Raw genomic sequence first — 24,375 nt, 5'->3', positions numbered from 1 at the left:
TTGGCCAGAGCCACGGGGCCGCAGTCCAGCGGGGTTCGAGGGCTGTGTGAGACAGCACCGCTGCGATGGCGTCCTATTTCGATGAACATGACTGCGAGCCGTTGGATTCCGAGCAGCAGGCCCGAACCAATATGCTGCTGGAGCTCGCAAGGTGGGTACGCGATGCTGGGAGGTGGGGGCGCAGGCAGCAGGTTTCTGGGCTGGGGCTGGCTGGAGAAGGCTGATTATATAGGGCCTCCATTCTGAGGAGGAAGGATGAGTAATCTGGAGAGTTAGTCCAGAGACGAGATTCGAGGGAGATCAATAATTTGGATCATCCATAGACGGGCCGGGCAAAGAGATTGTGGGAAAGACTGTAACTGGAGAGTAGGGGGAGTAGGGAGCGGGAAGGCAGCCGGTTGTAGCAGGTGAGGGAGAATATGGGTGATGGGGGTAAGGGAAGGGCCGTGTGGGTGTGAGTAGGTACATTTGTTAGGAACACCAAGCACGGCAGCCAGCGCTGCCACTGGGAATCTGGCTTTACCAGGTCATTCCTACATAGCCTGAGTAACTTCTAAGCCTGTTGCCTCATGTGTAAAATGGGACTAAACTGCTTGCATGCTTGGGGTTGTCTTATAGCAGCTGTAAACCACTTCCCACTGTGCTTTTTATCTAGTGAGTACTTCTGCAGGGTACTAGCTGCAGGGCATTTATTTGCTATAATGCCTAGTAGGCTGTTGGGGCAAAGAGAAAGTATGGTTTTCTGTGGTTCTGACCATGCGCCGTTCTTCCCAGGTCACTTTTCAATAGGATGGACTTTGAAGACTTGGGGTTGGTAGTAGATTGGGAACATCACCTGCCTCCACCTGCTGCCAAAGCTGTGGTTGAGAACCTTCCTAGGAGAGTCATCAGGGGCTCTCAGGCCGGTGAGAACACTAATTCTTTCCACTGTTTGGGGCAGGTTTGTCAGACCCACTCCCTCCCAAGCTAGACTGGTCTGGCCCTTCAGTTTTCCAGGTCAGGTTGGGGCAAGAATGTCCTTGAAGAGTGGGAGCTGGGAGGTAGGGCCTGTAGCGGCTCTCCTGATCAGCACTCCCTCCTAAAGAGCTCAAGTGCCCCGTGTGTCTTTTGGAATTGGAGGAGGAGGAGACTGCCATTGAGATGCCTTGCCATCACCTCTTCCATTCCAGCTGCATTCTGCCCTGGCTAAGCAAGGTACTACTTCCTTTTTCTCAGCCCTCACTTGCCCTGGGCCCAGTTCTCAAGCCTCTCAAGTTCTGTTTATGAACTGTTAGGGGATCAGAAAAGGGAGAGGGGTAGGGGTGGGTATTGGGAGCAGGGGACGAATATTAACTTATGAATACCAGACTTGGGCTGGAACACCGTCCTCCTTTCCTCAGACAAATTCCTGCCCCTTGTGCCGCCATGAGCTGCCCACTGATGATGACACTTACGAGGAACATAGACGAGATAAGGTAGGGGCTGGTGGTAAGTGGAGAGGGTGGTAATGGGGCCCCCCAGTCGCTGTCCTTTTGTTCTCATTTCCTACCTTAGCAGGTCTGGGTAGGCCTCAGGGTCCTTGGCTCTTGTCGTCTTCCTGGTGACTCTGGTGAGGGGCAAGAGCCTTGGCAATGCACATGCTAGGAGCCTGAAAACAGTGATAGCTCCATGATAGCTGTCCCATTGCTCCACCCACAGGCCTTCACATATGGCTCATGCCCATTGTGCTGTCTTTCCTTCAGGCTCGCAAGCAGCAGCAAAAGCACCGACTTGAGAACCTCCACGGAGCCATGTACACATGAGGTGCCTGGGGCTGAGTACCAGTCCTCCACATCTTTCTCTTGCACCTCAAACCCTCATTAAAATTTTCTTTACCCACCCTGCACTGCATTGCTCACAAGCCTGGGCAGGGGTTCCGTACCCTCCATGAGGTCCCTACTGCTACTGGGGAAGGTGGTCCTGAACCACAGAAAGCACCAGGCTGTGTGTCCCTTCCTGTTAAGTGTACACACTGCTCAGTCTGGCCTGAGAGAAGTGGAGCCCAGGTCAAAAACCTGGCTACTAGATCAGCCAGGGCTTGGGCCTGTGCATTCATTGTTGGAAAGCAAAATGTGTCAGGGTCTGGCATCCAATAGTTACTTACAGATGGTAAAGAAAAAAAAGAGAGCCTACATCTCTCTCCCCTGCAATTTTTAGTAAATCTTGGAATCCCACAGGCTTTCTTTAGCTTCATTGTGAAAACTGCTCCTATCAGTTTGAAGTTGCTCCGTGGATTCCCTCCGCCCCCACCTCTGCCCCACCCCAGTATTACCTACTGAGGAAGCAAACTTCAAACCACACTCTTGAGTAGAAGAAGGATCAGGTCAGTTCTTTAGACTGTTTAAAGTCCTAGAAAGGGTTTCAGGCCCTTGAGGGGTATTTGGATAGCACCTGGCAGTCTTTATTCTTGGCAGCCCTGTTCTCAAAGAGCAGTGGCCACTCAGGACTCTCTCTGGGGGCAGGGGATTTTGCCCATCCTTTGCCTAGGGAAAGCCATCCTGGGTTAGTCTCTCTCTTGACTCTTCAGAACAGACTACAAACATGCAAATTAGAATTCTTTTAATAGATATATATATATATATATAGATATATATATATATATATGTATATATATATAAAAGTACTAAAATACCCACATGGTTCTGCTGTGTTATTTGCCCGAAAGAAAGAAAAGGGCAGAGTGAAGAATCCCAGTGCAGCTCAGTGGGCCCCAAAGTGGGCCTTCCCACAGTCTAAGGAGTGCCTATCCCTCCACCCCAAATTCTATCCTTCTTGCTGTTCCCAGCCCCCAATTCCTGCAGCAGGAAACCCCAGTGGTTTGGCTTCGGCACTGGGGAGTAGAAGGCACCTGAAGGGCTGGCTGGGTGAAATAAGAATATGTGACCTTTGAACATAAAAACAACAGTGCAGAGTAAGGGAGTAGGTTGTGTGCAGCCCAGGCACCTGCCGGGCCTGTTCCTCCATGGCACGGGTGGGTGTGGGATGGCCACTGCTCCAGCAGCAAGGAAGCCTATATCCCGACAACACTTTCTCAAAACCATTTTTGGTACAAAATAAATGCAAAGTTATGAGGTGGGGAGCTGGTGAGGTTGGCCCGGCCACCCTCCCCAGACCTCAGATCATGGCGATGCTTTCGGGGGCACAGGTGAGGTGAGTGGAGGTGCGACTGCTCCCAGAGGACTTGGCGGCCCGGCCAGGGGCAGGCTGCAGCGCAGCCACCAGCGTCTCTGATGACACTGCTCCGAATTCATAGCTGAAAGTGCCGTAGAAAATGAGGATGTCAATGACAAACACCCACTCACACAGGGCTGCCCCATGCTGCAGCTGAGAGCTCTCGTGCATAAAGAAGACCGCACCTGGAATGGGGCTAAGGAAATGTTCAGTAGGATGTGTGGAAGCCTGTTGACACTCCTACCTTCCTAGATAGATAACTAGGCTGGGGCCAAGAGCCAGGTCTCACCTCCTGGGAGGGTAAGTAGGAAACCACACTGGGCAGTATTTTCTGGATATATGTGTACCAAGCTCTCCCCCAACCCCCCCATGGCCACCCCCCCCCCCCACCCCGGGTCTTGGGTGGGGAAAGGCTGAGCTAGAGGATTAGTTCCTGGCTGCCCTGTCCTGGAAGGATACTGAGGATCAGGGTGACAAAGGCGATGGCTGCCAGCACAATCCGCACGTAGGCCATAGCCAGGTCCTGGGGGGCGGTGGCCCCGTGGTAGCAGAGGGCACAGTGCAGGCAGACAAAGAGCAGCCCGGCGGAGAAGGCCACACCAGTTCCGATGTAGTGCAGAGACTTAGCATGATCCACCTGGTCCGGACAGAGCACCCATCTGTGAAGCAGCCCTACCTCCTCCACCCCCATCCCCTTTCCCTCTCAGACCCCCCTATCCCCACCCTCAGCCTTGTAGGGCTGTCTCTGTAGCTTGGGGCAACCTTCAGGGGACTGAGGGCACCCGTTCGTGAAAGTTCAAGAGGCAGGCAGGCGGGCACACCTGGAAGTTGCCGACCACCACAAGGCCCGCAGCGTTGGTGCAGCCTGTGATGAGTGTTGTGGTGTTGACCCAGGAATGACGACTCTGCTCCAGGAGCTGCCCGTAGCGCAGCAGGCAGATCAGAGCCACTGGGGGAAGACAGCACAGGTGGGGCCAGCACTGGTGCTCTCCTCCCACCCCAGCCTGGCCCAGCCAGCCCACCAACTGCCCCGGCCTCTGCCCCTGCCCCCCACTCTGGTCTGAGGGCCAAAAGGGAATAGAAGGGCAGGTGGTGAACTGGGTGTCCTCAGCCTCCAGCCAGCAGGGTGGCTGTGTGAGACACTTTGGCCCTTGTTCAAGAACAGGAGAGACATGACTCCTCTTGCCTTAGCCCTTGGTGGGGGTGGGCCGCACTAGGCAAGGGCTTCCTGGGCCCTTCTGGGAGGGGGGTGGGGGAGTGGGTTGGATTGGGCTGGGCTGGCTAGGGGGGGCTGAGGGCACAACTCACCCATGAAAGCACCCATGTTGCCAATGAGGCTGAAGAGGCAGCTCTCTGGGGGATATGTGCCACACTTGCTGAGGGGGGGGGGGGCAAGGACAGAGTGAGAGAGGAGCAGGAGCACTAGCACCCCCATTCTGGCCCATCTGTCTCTTGCTTTAACCGTGCCTGTTCCTTAGCAGCAAGCCACTGATTTAGGAGAAGGGCCAGTTGTGTTCTATAAACAACTGGCTGCAGGCTGGGCCCTCCCCCAAAGCAGAGCACATGTGTGTGATGGGTAAGGGAGTGCCCAGGATTGCTGGGCAGAGCCCAAGACTCCTTGGACTCCCTGAGACTGTCAAGGTCTGCGGCCAGTCTGGCTTTCCTTGGGCCAGAACTGGGCTGGGCAATCAGAGGGCTTCAGCTTAAATCCAGGTGCCTCCACTTACTAGCTGTGTGACCTGGACGGATGACATAACAGTCTGTTTCCTTGCCTATAAAACAGTGAGAACGATAGCTGCCTCAATGTCAGGAGGATTAAACAGTGTTCTGCGCGTAAAGCATTCAGCACAGGGCCTGGCACACAGTGATTGGCAAGTAGTATTGTTATTAAGTGCTTTTAATATACTTACTATTTCTGAGACCCAGGGATAGGGGTTTGAGGGGCTGGGGTCTCCCTTACCTGCCCAGAGTCCAGGCCTTACCTGATGAGGGGGACATCATCCAGGGTGCAGCAAGTCTTGGGGCCCCCTTGTTCAGCGGGGTCAGGAGAGCAGGACTCGTTGTAGGACCTGGCAGGCAGGACAGAGAGTAGACTGGGGGAAAGAGGTTCTCCCAGCCTGTACCCTCCGGCTTCTCAGAGACTACCCTCCCAGTATTCTCTTGGCAGGGGCAGGAGAGCCCACCTCCCTGAACTGGCCTGAGACAGATGCCAAAGGGGTGAAGGGATGGTGGGAAATAGGTGGATGGGCTTGAAGTCATGCCTGGGGAGGGGCAGGCATTGCCAGTGTCAGCTAAGAGCAGTGAGGGCCAGGGTCTCCAACTGGCTTGCTCACAACAGCCCCGACCCAAGAGGGAGCAGAGATGAAGGGAGCTTTAGAGGGAGGCTGTCTGCAGAGTGCGCCATACCAGTTCTCCACAGGGCATGCGTGGCGGTTCATCACGGCCATGGCATACCTGCGGGAGCAGAACTGTCACCTCACACCCGTGACCCTCCCAGCCCAGCTTTCCCCCCTACTGACTCTTCTCTCTTGATTCTGGCCCCATTCAGCCTCATTGTCCTTGTTGGGGACTCAAGTTGGGGTGGCCTGAGAACTGACACCACATCAGAATAGCATGGCCTCAAACTAGAGGACCTCGGGGTGTCCCTGGCTAGAAGTATGTCAGGGTCGTCATACTGGACAGCGGCGGTGCCAGCTCGCCCGAAGTAGCTCTGTGCCCAGGCACCAGGCCAGGCTTTGGAGACAGCTAGAGTGATCCTGGGTACCACCCCAGAGCCTGCACAGGACAAGGGGCTCTGTGTGTGCCATGAAGCTCCTGTTGGGTCCTGGCTGGGCCCTATCCTCCTCAGCATGGGCCCATTCTGTCCCCCGTTGTCTTCCCCCTTCCCTCTATTTACTCACACAGTCCATAGGCCAGTGATAGAGAATGCTGACAAGCTGACAGGAAGGAGGATCCAGGCGGTCATGAGGGAGGGGAGCCAGGGTGGTGGTGGTGTGGGGGGAAGGGCAAGAGGTAGGTGGGAAAGAGGGGGCCGGCCCAGCTACCTTAGGGTACTTCGCCAAAACCATCAGCGGCCCAGGCCTGGTGGAGAGAGACAGGTCAAAGTCCAGGGTCCAGTGACTGGCCAAGGCCGGTGGTGGGCAGAAGGTGGTCCACACCTGATTCACAGCTTCTGCTGGGGCTCTGAGGGCCTACATTTTGGGCTGAGCCCACGCCAACACGTGGACACCTTCTGGCATCCCCCGGGGGCCTCCGCGTTCCACCCGAAAGCCACCGGTGGGCCCAGGCACTCAGGCGGGGCCGTAACATCTGGGGAGGGAGTCGCGCTCCCTCGCCTGCGGGACCGGGCTGGGGGAAGGGTGCGGTTAGGGCAGTCGAGGGGGCCGCGCCGAGGAGAGCCTGAGAGCGGGTGCCGGTCCCGGCGGAGCGGCAGCCACGCGCAGGCAACCACCTGACCGCCGGCGCCCCGGGGGAGAGGTGGGTTCGCGCAGGAAGCGCGGCTCGGCCCCCGCCCGCGTGGGCGCACGGAAAGCGCCCCGGGAGCCGGGGACTCGAGCCTCCCCAGGGGCCCAGTACGCACCTCCCTGGAGCGCCCCGCCGCCTCCGCTCCCTGCTCGGCCACGCTTGGTATGGTCTCTGGCTGCGGCCCTCGGAGCAGCCCTGGAAGGTTTAAAGGGCCGAGCGGCCCCGCCCCTGTCGCCCGGGCAGCGCCGCGCCGCCCGCCGGGACGTGGAGTCCGCGCCGCCCCGCGCCCGGCCGGAGACTACAACTCCCGAGCCCCCGCGCCCGCGCTGCGGTGCAAGCGTGGATGGCGCCCCGACTTCGGGGGACCTGAGCGCCGAGGGCTGAGCCGTGGGACTCGGGTGGAGGCTCTGACTCCGAGATGCCGATAGTCCCGCGTACCCTGTTCCTGCGGTGGAAGCTTCGGGAGGCGGGAAGCTCCGGGGCTGCATCGCTGTGATTGCCATCGCGTACAAGGCTGGTGGAAGCCTCCCTTCGCCGCTGGGCACATTTTTGCAGCCTGGATTGTCCGGCAGTGAGACTTTCGGGAGCCTCCCTCAATGTGGCCGGGCCTGCCTCTCTGTTCTGGGCGAGGTGGGTCCGCGGAGAAGCGAGCACAAAACCTTGGCTGTTAAGTTTCAAGCGCCTTGGATTTGGCTTATGCTTCCCCTCCGCCCAGCAAACCCTGGAGGAGGGCTACTTTCATCAGATACTTTTTTTTTTTTTAATGTTTATTTTTGAGAGAGACAAAGTAGGAGTGTGGGAAGGGCAGAGACAGAGAGGGAGACACAGAATCCGAAACAGGCTGCAGGCTCCGAGCTGTCAGCACAGAGCCTGATGCGGGGCTCGAACTTGGGACCGCTGAGATCATGACCTGAGCTGAAGTTGGACGCCCAACCGACTGGCCCATCCAGGCGCCCCCAGATACTTTTTATTTTCAAGGTACAAGTACACAAAGTACTGTCAGTGTCATGTTTCCCGACTGATGAGCGCTTACTCGAAACAAGGCCACAGAGATCAGTGGATATCTATGGTCACACATGGCCAGGTGTTGGTAAGAGAGGCAGGCTGGAGACCCAGAGCAATCTGGGAAGAGGAAACAGGATAGCGTGGGAATAAATTACCATTGGCTTCACCAAAATGTACAGGCCAAGGGTGCCTTCCTGGACATTCTTTTCATGATAAAAAAAAAAAGAGTGGGAATACTTCTTTTTCACATACCCAAAGGGAACAGAGGCCCAGGCTGCCAGGAATAGGGGAAGCTTAGGTGTGGCAGCACTGGTGAGTTGAAGGTAATGTGCAGAAACAGGGGCCCTGTACTGTGGGGAAAATGGAGATATACTGGGAAAGGGCTTGAAGGAGCAACCTTTTTTTTGACCCAGTGGAAGGTAAAAATAGAAACAGGAAATCTGTGGGAGAGCCCTTTTCTGAATTGCAGCAGGACAAGTAGTTAAAGCAGGGCCAATAAGTATGGCTGTGCAGAGAAATCACTGTACAATGAAATCACTGGCTGAATGGACTAGTGGGGTATAAAATACAGTCCACTTTCTGGCCGCCATGTTCTGTGCCCCAGAATACAGAGGTGCCTCTTGCTAATTCACAGAGAAGCACCACCTTCCTGCCCAGGTGTGTTCCCATTGGAGCAGACACCTTCTTTTCACCTGCCCAACGGTACTGTGAAACCTCAGCATTTCCTACCTCATTGGAAGTTTTGCAAGTCTTAGTCAACACTTAACTACACTCAGTTGAGCTGGGTTTGAGTTGCTGTCCAACCGTTATCATGGGAAGACCTGAGAAGCTACTTAGGTCCTAAACTGGCTGTTCTAATGTAAAGTAGAGGTAAGACAAGCACTCTAGAACTGTGACCGAGACAGATTTTGGCTTAATATGACAATCTCAGTAATCCCTAAAGTAGAATTACCCCAAGACAGGACTCCCTATGACAGAAGGGCTCTTTGTGTGTAGTCGGTAGGGAGGAGTCACTTATCAGAAAACAAGTGGGACCAGACATCTTTAATAGTCCCTTCTAGCTTTAATGCTACGTGAGTCTAGTTGTTATGCTCCAACCAGGACAGTTCTTAAAATAGTCAAGGCAAAGCAAGAGATGAGATTTCAAGTGCTGATTTGGTGGTGCTGAATGACTTTAGGGCAGGCATTTAATCTGTACTTCTCTTATGTACACAAGTGATTTCAAAACTCTTGGCAAAAACAGTGCTGTAAAAATAGTTAAGTTTATTGCTCAAAAAGAATACTGTTTTTGAAAAGTACCTTTCTTCCAGGATTTTCAAATAATTTGCACACTTCACTTCATTAATCCATCCACACAGCAGAAACATTGGAAATGAGGAAACAGAAGAACAGATGGCTTGTTACACATTTACCACCACAACTCAACCAGTTGAGCAACCAACCTCTCATCTGGTGGCACTGAGAAGGCAAAGGAGCCATTTACTCAGGTTTTTACTTCTAGCGTCACTCTAACTACTGGAGAAATTTGGGGTACGTGCCTATGGCGTCTTGGCCATCTGATTTCTCAGGGACAGGGCAGGAATTCAATGAGGGGGCTTAAAATGTTTCAAATAATTGTCAACATTCCATGCTGATTCTCCCAGAAGGCTCAGAGGTAGGAAGAGAATTGTCCTCCTTCCTCTTCCTATATGCAAGGGCCTCAGTTACACTTGGGAACCGGCTGGGGATCCACTACTCTACTATCCACGCATCCTGGCAAATGCACAGCAGGCTGGATAGTCACTACCCCAAACGGTTTCTTCCAGCCCCACAGGCTGATCTCTAGTTGGCAGTGTCTTGCAGAGTGGATCATGAAGGTGGAATGCCCCTTTCAGAGTTTCATCCACAGGGAGAAGTGTTTGTTATTGCCCACATTGGTCCTACCGGCTGGCCAAGCTCCACAGACTCCTACACTCAGTACAAAAAGCTTTACGTTCTTCTTTTCCATTCTTGCATTACATTCTTCAAAGACTTCTATGCTTGCCAACTGGCTAGAACTCAAACTCTAGTGTTTACTCTTATACAGCTGAAAGCCCCTAAAAACTCCAGATTCCTTCTATTTATAATATCAGCCATCATGGCCCAGGAAACACAAACCCTTAAACTCCAAGGCCTACCCTCGGTAAGAACATTCATGGGTGTGAGATAGGTCTATGAGGCTCCCAGACTTTTTTTTAGACAGCCAAAAAAGTACCTAGTCAAATTAGGATTGATTCTGAAGCAGCCTGCCAGAAAGCTCCAGTTAGTCCGACATGGTTGCCACTGTACCAAATAGCCATGGCAGACCTCTCTGTGACATCTCTAGAGCCCATGGGAAATGCTCTGGAACATGCTCCTTGATGGCGAAGCACTGATTTTTGAAAACTGCCGGAAGATGTCTGGAGGCAAGTCTGGTGAATACACTAGATGGTGCCAGTACCATCATGGAGCCCCGCTGAGGGGTGGCAACAAGCAAAGAGCCTGAGCTAGAAGGCTGTCAGCTGGTAGAAGGCCATCACCAGAGAAGCATTTCAGGCACATCTGGAGCAGTGGCAGCAGCATCACCAACAGGCCTCCCCTAGAGGACAACCTCTCATTTCAGTACCAGACTTAGTGGTTTCTAGTCCTGCTGCTTAAATTAGCTAAGAGTTAGGATGCTTTCTTGGGTGGAAAATATTTTATATGCACTTGATAAGCAAAATGCCTCAAGAAAAAAGCTCACAAACAAGAAGTTCCTGTGAGTCTCTTACCTGAGAGTGTGAGGATTACATGACAAACACATAAAAGGTCACAATAGGTACACACTTCCCTTCTCACAAACAGGAATGGAGGCTAAAATTTCAGGTGCCATGCCCCCAACCTCTTCTTCTGGTCTTGTTTCTAAATTCTGTAATAAATCCGTGAAACAGGCCATCCAGTTGTGAGAAGACAGATGCAAAAAGTATTTCCAGACTAGGAAGCCTAAGAGTTCCAGTGAAATCCTATGTCCAAGTAGGAAGGTCAGTTGAAGAGCTGGAAGACTAAAATCCCCAGTCCTCTGAGCTGCAGGAAGATTGGGGATAGAGTATGGCACAGCCTCCCTGACCTGGGAGGCTCTGGAGGGTAGTTAACATTAGAAGTCAAAAGGCACTTCCAGCCAGGCTGAGTTAAGTAGAGGGCAGACTTTCTCCTCTGAAAGTAGAACCGAGCCCAGGACTGGCAAGTTAAGGCATTTAACCTTAGGCCAGCTCTGTGGGTCAGGAACCTTCTGGTCCCTGGCCTAACTTATCCACCTCACTCACCTTCCCAGAATTCCTCCAGTACTGCAAGCTGTGGCTTGCTAGATTCTAATGATGTAGTTTAAGTAGCTGCCTTGCCCCATTCCTGAGGGGGTAGATTTTCAGGGGTGTAGGGCACAAACCAACAGTGCCCTCAGGTGTCCTTTAAGAGAAAAGCTGCTGAGATGGAAAGGCCAGACTAATCTTGAGACCCTGATGTAGAGAAACCCCCAGGGCAGGGGGACTTTGGTTTCAAGAAGTCTTAGTGTTCATGGGCTCACTTAAACCCCATACTTCAAGTCACTGAGGTCAGGTCAGTTGCTGGAAATCTGAAGTGGCTTGGAACTGCAGTGCACAGGATGTCTTGTGGACTTCTCAGATCTCAGCCTAACCCTGCATTAGGGAGAATGTTCACTGAGGTGAAAGCAGTATTTCTAGGATCTTTAGTCTAAGGATCTCAGTTTATATACTCTTGGGAGATAGGAAAGGAAAAAGACTGAGGCAGGGGAAGGGCAGAGGAAAGAGGCTCATTTTACTGCCCTTTGGGCCTTTTCTTCTTCCTCCTCCTCCTCCTCCTCTTCTTCTTCTTTTTTGCAACTATGGCTCCCAATAGGCAATTATTGCTTATGTTGAATTTCCCTTTGTATGTACATGCAAGACTGTTACATCACATTGGGAGAGTCGTTTCAAGCTTGTTTTGCTGATCCCTCTCTAGCCTGAGCAGAGGATGGTCTGTTCACAGCTGGGGAGGCTGAAAACTGGAATCCTGTAGCCATAACCAAGGCAGGTTGTGCTGCAGGGAACCCCTGCAGTTTAGTTCTGCCATCATCTTCTAGCTCTATCTAGACAGTGCAAAGCAGGGGGGTGTGAGAGGAATCTGCAAAAGCCATGCAATCTGCAAAATGAAAATCTCCCACTTCACTGGTATCAGAGTAAGTGGGAGAGCTTGTCCACAAGGTAGACCTGCAGAACTCCCCACCTCCACAGTCCTGAGCAGTTGGGAGGTGCACAGTCATATTGGGAGGTAGGGTGGAACTCATGGATTCTGAGACCAAAAGAGGAGAGAATGGAAAGAACAAAGAAACAGCTGAAAAAAAAAGACCTAGGAAAACGTGGATGGAAGTGAGAAGCTAGGAACAAAGGAACCATGAAGCAACAAACACAGTTCAGTGAGCTGGGTGGAGTGCAGCAGCTAGGTGTCCTATGGCATCTGACCTCCGTAAGAAAGCAGCATGTTAGCACAAGCTATTATAAACCTCAGTTCTCCCTGGAATCTCTGCTTCCAGGACACCAAGCTAGCCAAACAAAATTTTTGAATTCCAGAATACTAGGCTGGTCAAATGGGCCAAGATACAAGAAAGAATGGCTGCAAAGGAGGTGGCCAGGCTTGTCCCTGCAAGACCTTATTCCTATGGATGTGTCAGCTTGGGGTGTGTCGGGGTGTGTGTGTGTGTGTGTGTGTGTGTGTGTGTGTCTCGAGATCAGTTCAAACTGGTCTTGGCACCCCCAAACCAGGAGTGAGCTCCCTGGGCAGTGAATCCAGCCTGGTGAGAATGCCTTCAGTCTGGTTAATGTCGGCTCTGGCGCTTTGCAATCTCCTCCTGGATGCGCAACTTGAGGGCCTCTCGCAGGGGTGGGTCCAGAGGCGTGTGTGCTGACACCTCCTCACTCACCCTTCCTGGATCATCGTCCTACGTGGAGGAAGAGTTGGGAAGCTCAGGGCCTGGCCTCTTCTGGAAGGGCGACCTGCCCTGTCCCTAGACAACTCTCTCACAGAACTCCATTTGACTCACAGCTTCTTGCCAGTGCCTGTCATTTCCCAGGTGTCCCCTGTAATAGTGATTTTCACCTGGGGACCACATGCCCTCCCTGTTGCCCCCTGAGAATCACTGTGTGACAGGCGTGAGTTGTGCTCAAAACATCACCCAGCAGTCTATGCTCCTAACTGGAGCCGACACTTCCCACTGGCCCTGAGGAAAACAGTGGCTCAGGCTCTGGCAGTGATTTCTAGCATGGCCCAGGACCTTCAGGCTGCAGCTGCTTCCACGAGGCATACCTGATACACGATAACTGAGGTGACCTCTCCGCTGTCTGCCTCATATTCTAAACAGAAGAGCTGATGGCCAGAAGGCTCTGGCTCGGAGCTGCCACTACTGCTGCTTTCACCGGATTCCTCACAGTCTGGATTGCTTGGGTGGGTAGAGCCATCTGGAGGGATGAATCACAGTGAGAGGGAAGAGGGGAGGGCTGTTGGAGCCCCTGCCCACATGTATGAAACATGAAAACATACCATAAAGAAAGTCCCAATCTTCCTATGGACCCTGTATGTGTGTGCATGTATCAAGTGTGCTGCCAATCAGTAGTTTCCTTTACCTTTGTATCCTTGCTCTGGGGCCAGCAGTCTTGTCACACACACAGTAGATATACAATGTACCTTCGCAGGAAAGTAGTGGAGAGGTGGATACAGCCCTGCCTGGGTTCAAATACAGGCTCTGCCATTTATTAGCTCTGAGATCTTGGGCAAGTTACTTAATCTCTCTGTGCCTCTTTCCTCACTGAGAAACAAATGATAATAGTTTCCGACTTATGATATCCCATGAAAACTAAACGAATGAACATACCCAAGATCTAACGCTAAACAAATTTAGTAATGCTAAACAAATCTAGTGCCAAGTTAGGTACTGTTATCTCTAGGTATCTGGGAAGCTTGAGAAATGGCTTTTATTGTTTTTCTCTAAAGAAAAAACCATTTTAAATACTGACTTTTGAGTTTCATTCCACAAGTATGTCCTGGTCAAGTACAGCTGTGCCAAGCTTTCTCTCCGTCACAGAGTGAGAACTCTCAAGTATAGCATGGTGGGCAAACCAGTAGACAAACAACTTCTTGCCGGCTCCCAGGTATTTCCTGTAATAGTGATGCTTAACTGGGGGCCATGGAGCCTTCCCTGTTTTCAGGGAGATTCAGGGAGCGGAGAATGGGGAGCGTCGAGGTGGGGGTTCCGGGAAGGGACGACATGAACTGAGCCTTGGGGAATAAAAAGTGTTTTTTTTTGTTTTGGTTTTTTTTTTTCCATTTAAAGAAAAGAGTGCATAAAGGCAAAGGGCTGGGGGCCGAAAGAGCGCGCGGGCTGGAGGAGGCAGGCGGGGTGGGCGGCCTCACCTCGGTGTCGCGGCAGGTACACCTGCAGGTCGGGCTTTCGGGGCCGCGTCGGCGCCGGCGTGTGCCGCCTCCTCGCCTTCTCCTTGGCTGCTTGTTTCACCTTCTTGTCATAGTCGTCCCTGCGGGGAGCCGAGCGGGAGTCAGAGACTGCCGGGCCAAGCTAGGCTGGGGGTGGCGGCGGCGGGGCGGGGCGATACCGGGCGAGTTGGTTCCGTCGGATGTGGTGCACGAAGCCGTGGCTCATGTCCAGACGCCCGCCCGGCTTGCAGCAGAGTCCCGGCCCGGGATCCGGCGTCGATTCCATCTGGAGCCTTGGGGTCGGAGCCGCCGCGAATCAACGGCCCCAACGGCCGCCCTCCCGCCTGGCGAGCTTCGCACCCCGACTTCCGGCCCCCGGCCCTGGACCCGCCCCGAAAGAGCCTGCCGGGCCGAGCGGCCCGGCGCGCGGAGTTGCCTGCGCGGGTGCTGGGATGGGGCATGCGCGGCTTCCACTCTCCGTCGGGGCTTTTCTTTGTGAAATTAGCAATAGGAAACATGACTTAGGCTTACTGCTGATGCATCAGAAAATTCAGAAAAACACAAACGCTGACTCTACTCAGCGTTAGGTGTGGAGTCTTCCTTTGCTTTTTGTGTGATAAAATGCTGTGAAACTCCCATCGCCAGTTGCGTGACCTCGGCTATTGAGCTCCGGTGCCTCAGTTTCCTCATTTGTGAACAAGGTAACTGAGAGCATCTACCTCAAAAGAGGTTGTGAGGAGGTAAGTGCCCTGGCAGGGCACAGAGCAGCACCCCGCCACCAGGCAGCCCCTGGAAGACTGCTGGGGACCGGGACACCCCTTCCAAACGGCGAAGCTCCTGAGCCCACCCTACCCATGTCTTAACTCTCCCTGCAGAAGGACTCAGCGCTTGTAGAATATGCATGACTGGTTTTCTAGTCTTTTTTTTTTTTTTTTTTTTTGATGTTTACTTATTTATTTTGAGAGAGAGAGCAGCAGCACAGGAGTTGGAGGCGGGAGGGGCAGAGACAGAGGGAGAGAATCCCAAGTAGGCTCTGTGCTCTCAGCATGCAGAACCCGCCGTGGGGCTCCATCCAGCACTGTGGGATCATGACCTGAGCCAAAATCGAGAGTCAGAGGCTTAACCGACTGAACCACCGAGGCGCCCCAACAGCTTCTACACCAATGAAAGGTTCCCCCTCTGTCAGCTGCAAATTTTGGGAAAGGTGGCAGTAGGCCCGCATGGTGTTCTCAGGCCCCCGCCCAGACCTAAAGGGACCACAAGAGGTGCAGCACTTTCCCAGAAGTTTCTCCAGGGGAAGTGTGTCCACAATGCGGATTCGTAGAGAGCCCTGGGCTGGCTAACAGCGCCGCTCCTGATTGGGTGCCTGCCGCGCGCTCTGGCGTGCTTTGAGCTTGCGCAGAACGACCCGGCCGGTAGTGGCAATGTCCGGCCGGTCCAAGCGTGAGTCTCGTGGTTCCACCCGCGGGAAGCGCGAGTCCGAGTCGAGGGGCAGCTCGGGTCGCGTCAAGCGGGAGCGAGATCGGGAGCGGGAGACAGAGGCGCCGAGCTCCCGGGGCAGCCCAGTGCGTGTGAAGCGGGAGGTCGAGCCTGTGAGCGCGCGCGAGGCCCCGACGCCGGTCGTCCCGGCGGTGCGAGTGAAGCGGGAGCGCGAGGCTGACGAGGACTCCGAGCCTGAGCGGGAGGTGCGAGGTGCGCGGGGCTGGGCCGGGCGCGGGCTCCACTCTTGGGTTCTCCTTTTCCTCTCGACTCCCTTTCCTTGGGAGTGAGGGTGGGGGTGGGGCATTCACCCTCCACTGTCGGCGAACAGGCCTCCACTGCGTTTTAACGAGGACAGCACTAGTCTTAGTGAAAACCGCACTTTTGATGTTTTAACAACAGTAGAAATAACAGCATCTGCCCTTTATCGAATACCTAACGTGTGCCAGGCGCTGTGCTAATTACTTTTGTACATAACTAGAAAATCACTTACTAAATTACGTTATCTCCTTCAGTGTTTACAAAACACCTGATTTGTGAGTTCTGTTGTATTTGGAATGTGACCATGTAGCGACAAGATCCTGAACCCTGGGCACCTCCGCCACACTGCTTTGCCATTCTTTACCTGGACTGAGTCACTGTGGTTTGGGAAAGTGGGTTTTACGTGGCTGCCCCTATGAAAATTAGTGGAGGTAGTTCTGGAGGCTGTGACCTTTGGGAGCCATTCTAACAACTGCTAGTGAGTCTTAACTCCCTTCCATGACTGCAGCCTTTTGCCAGACTTCTCTGGATTCCTGCTTCGCCTGACACTCTCTGATTCCTAGAGACCTCTTTACCCATCCTTGGCTTCCTTTTAGTGGGCTGCCTTTTCCAATTTGTTGATATCCTACCAGTTGTTAAGTACATTTCCACCACTTGTGAAGCTTTCCCTTTTCACTGCAATTACATTTCCTTCACTGAACTTGAAACTCCTGACTTGAACCTGTTCCTATATACTTGCTTTGTGGAGAGTTAGTAAAAGCCTACTGAAGTAGCAGGTGAATATATCACTATACTTACATGCTAAGGGTGGGATTCATGGGAGGAGTTCCTAGTTCTCCAAGACTTTATAATTCTGCCTTCTGGTCCTGGTTATCTGTATATGATTATATTTTAACATTAACTCTTAAAGTTCTTACAGTCTTCTGTTTGACATATTTTTGTATTACACGGAGGGTCCAGAATAGCACCTTACTCATAGAAAGTGCTTGATAAATATTTTTGAGTAATTAATAATTTCAGGGCATTCTTTGCCCTTCTTAAATACCTTATCAGCTTCTGGTTTCCCTTTCTTTGGAAGAGAAATTGTTTTTTAGGTATCTCGCTTAGTTGTGATAAAGGAGATTATTTTCTTTGGAAAAGGCTAGAATCCCAGTTGCTATTCTGGCTTGTCTCCCCCCCCCCCCCCCAACTCCCTTTTATTTTTATGGTGAAATAGATCACAGGTACTAAGATGGATTGAATATAATGCACAATTATAGTTTAAAGAAGAAAGAGCAATCCCTATCAAAATAACACCAGCATTCTTCACAGAGCTAGAACAAACAATCCTAAGATTTGTATGGAACCAGAAAAGACCCCCAATAGCCAAAGCAATCTTGAAAAAGAAAACCGAAGCTCGAGGCATCACACTCCCAGACTTCAGGCTGTATTACAAAGCTGTAATCATCAAGACAGGATGGTACTGACACAAAAGCAGACACTCTGATCAATGGAACAGAATAGAGAACCCAGAAATGGACCCACAAACTTATGGCCAACTAATCTTTGACAAAGCAGGAAAGAACATCCAATGGAATAAAGACAGTCTCTTCAAATGGTGCTGGGAAAACTGGACAGTGACATGCAGAAAAATGAACCTGGACCACTTTCTTACACCATACACAAAAATGAACTCAAAATGGATGAAAGACCTAAATGTAAGACAGGAAGCCATCAAAATCCTAGAGAAGAAAGCAGGCAAAAACCTCTTTGACCTCAGCCGCAGCAACTTCTTACTCAAGACATCTCCGGACGCAAGGGAAACAAAAGCAAAAGTGAACTATTGGGACCTCATCAAAATAAGAAGCTTCTGCACAGCAAAGAAAACAATTAGCAAAACTAAAAGGCAACTGACAGAATGGGAGAAAATATTTGCAAATGACATATCAGATAAAGGGTTAGTGTCCAAAATCGATAAAGTACTTATCAAACAACACTCGAAAAACAAATAATCTAGTGAAGAAATGGGCAAAAGACACGAATAGACACTTCTTCAAAGAAGACATCCAGATGGCAAACAGACACATGAAAAAATGCTAAATCAACATCACTCATCATCAGGGAAAGACAAATCAAAACCACTATGAGATACCATGTCACACCTTTCAGAATGGCTAACGTTAACAACTCAGGCAAAAACAGATGTTGGCGATGATGTGGAGAAAGAGGATCTCTTTTGCATTGTTGGTGGGAATGCAGAGTGGTGCAGCCACTCTGGAGAACAGTATGGAGGTTCCTCAAAAAATTAAAATAAAACTACCCTACGACTCAGCAATTGCTCTATTAGGTATTTACCCAAGGGATACAGGTGTGCTGTTTCAAAGGGACACATGCACCCCCATGTTTATAGCAGCACTATTGACAATAGCCAAGGTATGGAAAGAGCCCAAATGTCCATCGATGGATGAATGGATAAAGATGTGGTGTGTATATATATGTGTATATATATATATATATATATATATATATATACACACACATACACACACACACACACTGGAGTATTACTTGGCAATCAAAAAGAATGAAATCTTGACGTTTGCAACAACATGGATGGAACTGGAGGGTATTATGCTAAGTGAAATTACAGTCAGAGAAAGACAAATATATGACTTCACTCATATGAGGAATTTAAGATACTAAACAGATGAACATAAGGGAAAGGAAGCAAAAAGAATATAAAAATAGGGAGGGGAACAAAACATAAGAGACTCTTACATATAGAGAACAAATGAGGATTGCTGGAGGGGTTGTGGGAGGGGGGATGGGCTAAATGGGTAAGGGGCATTAAGGAATCTACTGAAATCATTGTTGCACTATACGCTAACTAACTTGGATGTAAATTAAACAATAAATAAATATAAAAATATATATTAAAAAAATAAAGAAGAATGAACACTTACATCCTTAAATTTACCATTTGTCAATAACTGTGAAGGGTTTGAGATTTTATTTGCAAGCTGCCTAATTAGCCTGGTACAGTTTTTTGGATGCTGATGAAGATGGGACTAGTTCCTATAGTGTCATTTCCCACAGTGCAATATGAAGAGGACACATACTCACAGTGGGTGGCCTTACTGGAGGGGAACTCTGGGCTTACGGAACTTAAATCTTTCAGAATAGTCTGAATTTGCCTCCCCTTTGCTCTGTAGGGAGACTCTCTGTCTTCTAATGCTGTTTGCTATACAAATATTCTTGACAAGATAGTCTGGAGGCAGACAGTGCCTTTGGTCACAATATGGGCAGAAACATGAGAGACCTATGGAGAATTGTCTCCTAATGCTATTCAGCTTAAGAAGTGGTATGTAACCAGTACCTTAGAAGGTCCCTTAAAGCCCCTTCCTAGTTGGATTTGCCTTCCTTGTTTGGGAATTCGCTATTCTATATATTGGAATACTCTTATGTGCTATTTTTATTTTTTTTTCATTTCTACTTTTATTTATTTTTTAAGTTTCTTTGTGTTAATTTTCGAGAGAGAGAGAGACAGCACAAGTGGGGGAGGGACAGAGAGGGAGACATAGAATGTGAAGCAGGCTGCAGGCTGTCAGCACAGAGCCCAGTGCAGGGCTCAAACTTGTGAACTGCGAGATCATGACCTGTGCCGAAGTTGGACACTTAATTGACTGAGCCACCCAGGCGCCCTGTATTTTTAGTTTTACTTCATATATGTATCCCTAAGTAGTACTGTGTTTTATTTTGTATTTGATGTAAATGGAATCATATGTATGTGGTCTTCTGATTTACCTTTTTTTTTTTTTTTTTGCTAACCATATTTTTGAGGTTCATTCAAATAGATATTCATGGATACATAGTGTTCTATTGGTGATACCAGAATACATTTATTTATTTTATTTGTGGCGGATATTTGGTTTGTTTCCAATTTGGGCCCTTTCAGATATGCTGCTATAAATATTTTTAGTTAGGCACTTCCAGTGTACATGTGCGAAAGTTTCTCTCAGGTTTATAAGTAGAGATTGCTGGGTCAGAGTTCTGCATATTTTCAGCTTTGATCTTGCTGTACTATTTTCCAAGAGGTTGTAACAGTTTACATTCCCACCAGCAGTTACAGGAACATTTCAATTGCTCTAGGTATTTGCCAACACTTGGAATTTTCCGATTTTATTTCTTTCCTTCTGTGGTAGATATGAAGTGGTGTATTATTGTCCAGGGAAATTTGCATTTTCTTGGTCGTTGAGGATATTTTCCTCATTTTCTGTTGGGTTGTCTTTTATTGTTTCACCAATTTCTTTATGTAATCTGCAAATGAATCGTTTTTTGGTTCTATGAGTTTCACATATATTCTCCCAATTTGGCACTTGTTCCATTAGTGGGCTTTTTGGTGTATTGCCATGCCTCCTGTGTAGGAGCTCATCCTGTTTAGTTTTTCTCATTTCTGGGTTTCTTTGTACTAGTAGTTCACCCTGAGTACTGGTTTCCCATTTTCACAGCCTGTGATGATTTTCCTTTCAGCAAAGAATGGCCGCGTGGATTCTGAGGACCGGAGGAGCCGCCATTGCCCGTACCTGGATACCATTAACAGGTTAGTAGGACAGGGATGTCAAGGGCAGCACAGAATGATGGAATCTATGCAGGAAGTGCATAGATTTGACTCTATGTCAAATGATCACAAATTTTATTCTTTTTAAGGCTTTCTGCCCAGAAGATTGTGCTTCTTGCCGTATTTATTAATCTTTGTCTTTTAATATAAAGTGTTAGGGGGCATTTTTTTTAAGGGTGGGCACATGCATAAAGAGCTTTTAGCTTAGTTTGAATTTGTTTGGTGGAATAACAGAGTGCATAGTGTACTTAAAATGACGGTAGCAAATTTAAATATTTTTTGAGCACTCACTACGTGCTAGGTACTACTCTAGGTGGCTGGAATTCAACAGAGAAAAGAAAAACAGGTATGTCCTAAAACAGAGGTAGTTACCTCATCCCTGTTTCTTTTCTTTGATTCCAGATGGCACCTTACAGTGCTTTTCAACTTATGCTCTAAGGTTGTAGTGCTAATAGAAGTTTTCTTAGTAGTGGAGTTACTCTTTATTTTTTTTTATTTTTAATTTTTTTTTTTAACGTTTATTTATTTTTGAGACAGAGAGAGACAGAGCGTGAACGGGGGAGGGTCAGAGGGAGAGAGAGGGAGACACAGAATCTGAAATAGGCTCCAGGCTCTGAGCTGTCAGCACAGAGCCCAACGCGGGGCTTGAATTCACGAACCGCGAGATCATGACCTGAGCTGAAGTCGGAAGCTTAACCGACTGAGCCACCCAGGCGCCCTGTGGAGTTACTCTTTATAAGGGCTATCTGTTGTGGCAGGCACAAGCCATTTATGGCTAATGACTTGAAACATGGCTTGAGGAACCAAGTTTCAAATTTTATTTTTTTTAAATGTTTATTTTTGAGAGAGAGAGAGAGAGCACGAGAGCATGTGCACAAGTTGGGGAGGGGCAGAGAGAGAGGGAGAGAATCCCAAGCAGGCTCCACACTGCCAGTGCAGAGCCCGACCTAAGGCTTGAACCCATGAACCGTGAGGTCATGACCTGAGCACAAAGAGTCAGATGCTTAACTAACTGAGCCACCCAGGTGCCCCAAATTTTAATTATTTAGAAATTTCAGTATCAACTTGTGGCTCTTGCTTCCTTTAATGGACAGTATAGCTTTCCTGGGACCAGTAACAATTAATTAGAGTTAATATTTGAGGAGAAATCTCTTTGTCACCTTTGGATTCAATAAAAGTAAAGTTTTTTTGTCCCTTAATCTGCCTGGTACTCATATAGCATTACTTTGCCGTTGAATAAGTAGATCGATTTGTAGGTATTCTCCTAATATTCAGGTTTCCCATTTACTTTTATGGACAAAAATAGGTTTTTCTTCTATAAAAGGGTTTGTTCACTCTTGATATCCTTCCACCCCCAGCCTTTTAATTTGGAATGCTGTTGAGGTCCTGTCACTTTAGTCCTACTTGTAGCTTTTCCTCCAGAGAAAGTGACTGCAATGAAAGGTTCTCTACTGGTTGTAAATTTAAAAAAAAAGAAAAAAGATGGTCGCTGGCATTGTGTGTCTAGTATAGATACTTTGACACTGCTTTGGGACTTGGTGGGTGAGGTTGCTATAGTAAATGTTGAGGAGAGGAATAGTTAATGTTTCTCACAGTTTATAGAAGGTTGTTGAACTATCTCTGAAGGATGCTATGTGACATTGTGCAGTGTGGAGCCAATGCTGCTTCTCTTGAGTGCTTTCCTAGACCTCTGTCCCTATTAATCGTTTTTTTCTTTGGTTTGGTTATTTTAGGAGTGTGCTGGACTTTGACTTTGAGAAACTGTGTTCCATCTCCCTTTCACATATCAATGCATATGCCTGTCTGGTGTGTGGCAAGTACTTTCAGGGTAAATAAGCATTGTGCATTTTATTTTATTTGTTTTAAATGTTTAAACAATGTTTATTTGTTTTTGAGAGAGAGAGAGAGGGATCGTGAGCTGGGGAGAGGCAGAGAGAGAGAGGGAGAGAGAGAATCCTAAGCAGGCTCCATGTTGTCAGTGTTGAGCCCTATGTTGGGGCTCGATTTCATGAACCGTGAGATCATGAGCTGACCTGAGACCAAGAGTCAGATGCTTAACTGACTGAGCCACCCAGGCTCCCCAGTGTTGTGCATTTTAAACTTGTGAAGTTTTCAGCGCCAGCTACAGGTCTCCTCTAGAGAGATTTTTTTTTTCTTCAGTTTTTAATGTTTATTTTTGAGAGAGAGAGACAGAGCTCAAGCGGGTGAGGGGCAGAGAGGGAGGGAGACACAGAATCTGAAGCAGGCTCCAAACTCTGAGTTGTCAGCACAGAGCCTGATGTAGGGCTTGAATCCATGAACCGTGAGATCGTGACCTGAGCTGAGGTCGGACGCTTAACCAACTATGCCACCCACCTGGCTCTCTCTAACCAGTGTCTTAATGCCATCCAAGGAATAAAGTACTAATGTGCTATTCTTTCTTGCTAACTTTTGTGGTGAGAAAAGTTCATGTAGGAGATTCATTGCACAGATGGTGTAGTACTTTGTTTTTGCCAATATTAATACGTTCCAGTACAAAATACTGAAGGAAAATCAAATCTGATTTGTCTCTCTCTGGCATCTGCCCTACACTGCCTTTCATTCTTCCCTACAGGCCGGGGTTTGAAGTCTCATGCCTACATTCACAGTGTCCAGTTTAGCCACCATGTCTTCCTCAACCTCCACACCCTCAAGTTTTACTGCCTTCCAGATAACTATGAGATCATCGATTCCTCGCTGGAGGATATCACAGTATGTATCCAGGAGGCTGGTTTGGAACTAGTTCTCTTGGGGGCCAGCCTAGGGCTCCTGGGGATTTGCCCGCCTCGAGGTTAGGGAAGAATCTCCATTTCTCGGGCTTGGAGAGGCTCCTTTCCCTTTGGGAGCAACAAGAGAGACCTTAGTAAGAAGGTCTGGATTCATAATTGTGGCCTATGGTCTGCAATCTAGCGGCTGTTTCTGCTTCTAACATTGTGGGTTAGGACTAAAGAAATGCATCTACTTTCTAATTGGGGTGAAACCATTTTTGTGAAGTATATTACCTTCCACACTTTGGAGGAAGGATATGAATTAGGCCTGGTGTAGGATAGCGGATACCAAGCTGCATACCAGCTCATGACTACTTTTGATATGATGCAGCCCAAATGGCCAGTGCCTCCCATCTGTGGGCTCTGGTGTGTGATCTGTGCCAAGAGTCATTGTACTTAAGAGATCATAGAAGGTCTTCTTGGGTTTGATTAATGTTGGAACTATTGATTATTGTTTATTTTTTAGCAAGTGTCTGTATTCATGCTGAATGCTTTGTTCATTTTTAAGGAAAGCTTAGTGTCGAGTGTTTGAAACACTATGCTACTTTTATAAATTTTATATGCCTGTTAATAGTTGAGGTTAAAGTAGTTATGGATGGTAATTAGAGAGAGGAACTGAAGTAAGTACAAGGTCCCCAAGAGACTTAGTAGAGACCTCTCTGCAGCCCTTTATGTGATGACCCTTATAGGTTTAGGACCGGGGAAGGTTCTGCTCCTGCCCCTCCAGCCATAGGGAGTATCAGATCTCAGATTTGCACAGAGGTGGGGAGGCATTCCTGCTTCTGCGCTGGGTCCGTACCAGTCCTGTGCGAGGTCTCACCCGACACTCAGACTCCTGCTGCCTGCAGAGATGTGTGTGTCCTCCGGTTTTGGACTGTTGTTTATCATGGAGTTGGCCAGATGTGAGGTCTGAAGAAAGACCTGGGGATTCAGTGATTTTGGGTTAAACACAGAGATCCCCTTCTAGATTAGTAAGGAGAGGGCCTGTTCAATGTTACCTCAGCTTTTATACCTATTGTTGGGAGCTCTTTGGTTGGGAGCCCTTTGGTTGTGTGATGAGACATTCATGACCAAAGTATTTTTTGTTTTTGACAAAAATTGCTATTTCACATAGCTCTTGTGAACTCTGTAGACAGTCCT

At 49.2% G+C, this 24,375-nt stretch overlaps 4 protein-coding genes across 7 annotated transcripts in view; 2 read left to right on the top strand and 2 right to left on the bottom strand.

Moving 5' to 3' along the window:
• Positions 1–11: 11 nt before the first annotated feature.
• Positions 12–2,192, top strand: RNF181 (ring finger protein 181). Its single transcript, XM_040458336.1, has 5 exons — positions 12–151; positions 775–905; positions 1,085–1,194; positions 1,380–1,454; positions 1,722–2,192. The coding sequence occupies exons 1-5, from the start codon at positions 66–68 to the stop codon at positions 1,779–1,781; spliced, it is 462 nt and encodes a 153-aa protein (XP_040314270.1). The 5' UTR covers positions 12–65; the 3' UTR covers positions 1,782–2,192.
• A 368-nt stretch (positions 2,193–2,560) lies between these two features.
• Positions 2,561–6,883, bottom strand: TMEM150A (transmembrane protein 150A). 4 transcript variants are annotated; one of them, XM_040458330.1, is made up of 8 exons: positions 6,770–6,883; positions 6,234–6,270; positions 5,596–5,643; positions 5,172–5,258; positions 4,498–4,565; positions 4,011–4,138; positions 3,649–3,826; positions 2,561–3,374 (listed from the first exon to the last, which is right to left on the bottom strand). In XM_040458330.1, exons 3-8 carry the CDS (start codon positions 5,634–5,636, stop codon positions 3,133–3,135), a joined length of 744 nt encoding a protein of 247 aa, XP_040314264.1. In that variant the 5' UTR covers positions 5,637–5,643; positions 6,234–6,270; positions 6,770–6,883; the 3' UTR covers positions 2,561–3,132. The 4 variants fall into 4 exon arrangements, with proteins under 4 accessions (XP_040314264.1, XP_040314262.1, XP_040314265.1 ...); XM_040458328.1 differs by having other exon boundaries at positions 6,090–6,270; positions 6,770–6,882; XM_040458331.1 differs by lacking the exon at positions 6,770–6,883 and adding an exon at positions 6,348–6,735.
• Positions 6,884–8,902: 2,019 nt separating this feature from the next.
• CUNH2orf68 (chromosome unknown C2orf68 homolog) lies at positions 8,903–14,493 on the bottom strand. The gene is made up of 4 exons (XM_040458322.1): positions 14,292–14,493; positions 14,095–14,213; positions 12,991–13,142; positions 8,903–12,625 (listed from the first exon to the last, which is right to left on the bottom strand). The coding sequence occupies exons 1-4, from the start codon at positions 14,396–14,398 to the stop codon at positions 12,503–12,505; spliced, it is 501 nt and encodes a 166-aa protein (XP_040314256.1). The 5' UTR covers positions 14,399–14,493; the 3' UTR covers positions 8,903–12,502.
• A 1,007-nt stretch (positions 14,494–15,500) lies between these two features.
• Positions 15,501–24,375, top strand: part of USP39 (ubiquitin specific peptidase 39) — a 33,927-nt gene continuing 25,052 nt past the window's right edge. The window contains exons 1-4 of the mRNA XM_040458317.1: positions 15,501–15,804; positions 20,362–20,431; positions 22,183–22,277; positions 23,043–23,179. Coding sequence (XP_040314251.1) covers positions 15,537–15,804; positions 20,362–20,431; positions 22,183–22,277; positions 23,043–23,179 — 570 coding nt within the window. The 5' untranslated portion in view covers positions 15,501–15,536. The remainder of the gene's footprint in view (positions 15,805–20,361; positions 20,432–22,182; positions 22,278–23,042; positions 23,180–24,375) is intronic.

The sequence above is a fragment of the Herpailurus yagouaroundi genome, unplaced genomic scaffold, assembly GCF_014898765.1.
Source record: "Herpailurus yagouaroundi ecotype Mexico unplaced genomic scaffold, PumYag 221, whole genome shotgun sequence".
NCBI classification, from domain to species: Eukaryota; Metazoa; Chordata; class Mammalia; order Carnivora; family Felidae; genus Herpailurus; species Herpailurus yagouaroundi.
This window is presented reverse-complemented; position numbering and strand designations above follow the sequence as displayed.

Coding starts and splice junctions, on each gene's coding strand:
- RNF181 (XM_040458336.1), top strand. CDS start 66: ATGGCGTCCTATTTCGATGAACATGACTGCGAGCCGTTGGATTCCGAG. Junction 152..774: donor ATGCTGCTGGAGCTCGCAAG/GTGGGTACGCGA, acceptor CGTTCTTCCCAG/GTCACTTTTCAATAGGATGG. Junction 1,455..1,721: donor AGGAACATAGACGAGATAAG/GTAGGGGCTGGT, acceptor TCTTTCCTTCAG/GCTCGCAAGCAGCAGCAAAA.
- TMEM150A (XM_040458328.1), bottom strand. CDS start 6,154: ATGACCGCCTGGATCCTCCTTCCTGTCAGCTTGTCAGCATTCTCTATC. Junction 3,827..4,010: donor TGGTGGTCGGCAACTTCCAG/GTGTGCCCGCCT, acceptor TGTCCGGACCAG/GTGGATCATGCTAAGTCTCT. Junction 3,375..3,648: donor CTTTGTCACCCTGATCCTCA/GTATCCTTCCAG, acceptor GCCCCATTCCAG/GTGCGGTCTTCTTTATGCAC.
- CUNH2orf68 (XM_040458322.1), bottom strand. CDS start 14,398: ATGGAATCGACGCCGGATCCCGGGCCGGGACTCTGCTGCAAGCCGGGC. Junction 13,143..14,094: donor GTACCTGCCGCGACACCGAG/GTGAGGCCGCCC, acceptor TCATCCCTCCAG/ATGGCTCTACCCACCCAAGC. Junction 12,626..12,990: donor CCTCAGTTATCGTGTATCAG/GTATGCCTCGTG, acceptor TCCTCCACGTAG/GACGATGATCCAGGAAGGGT.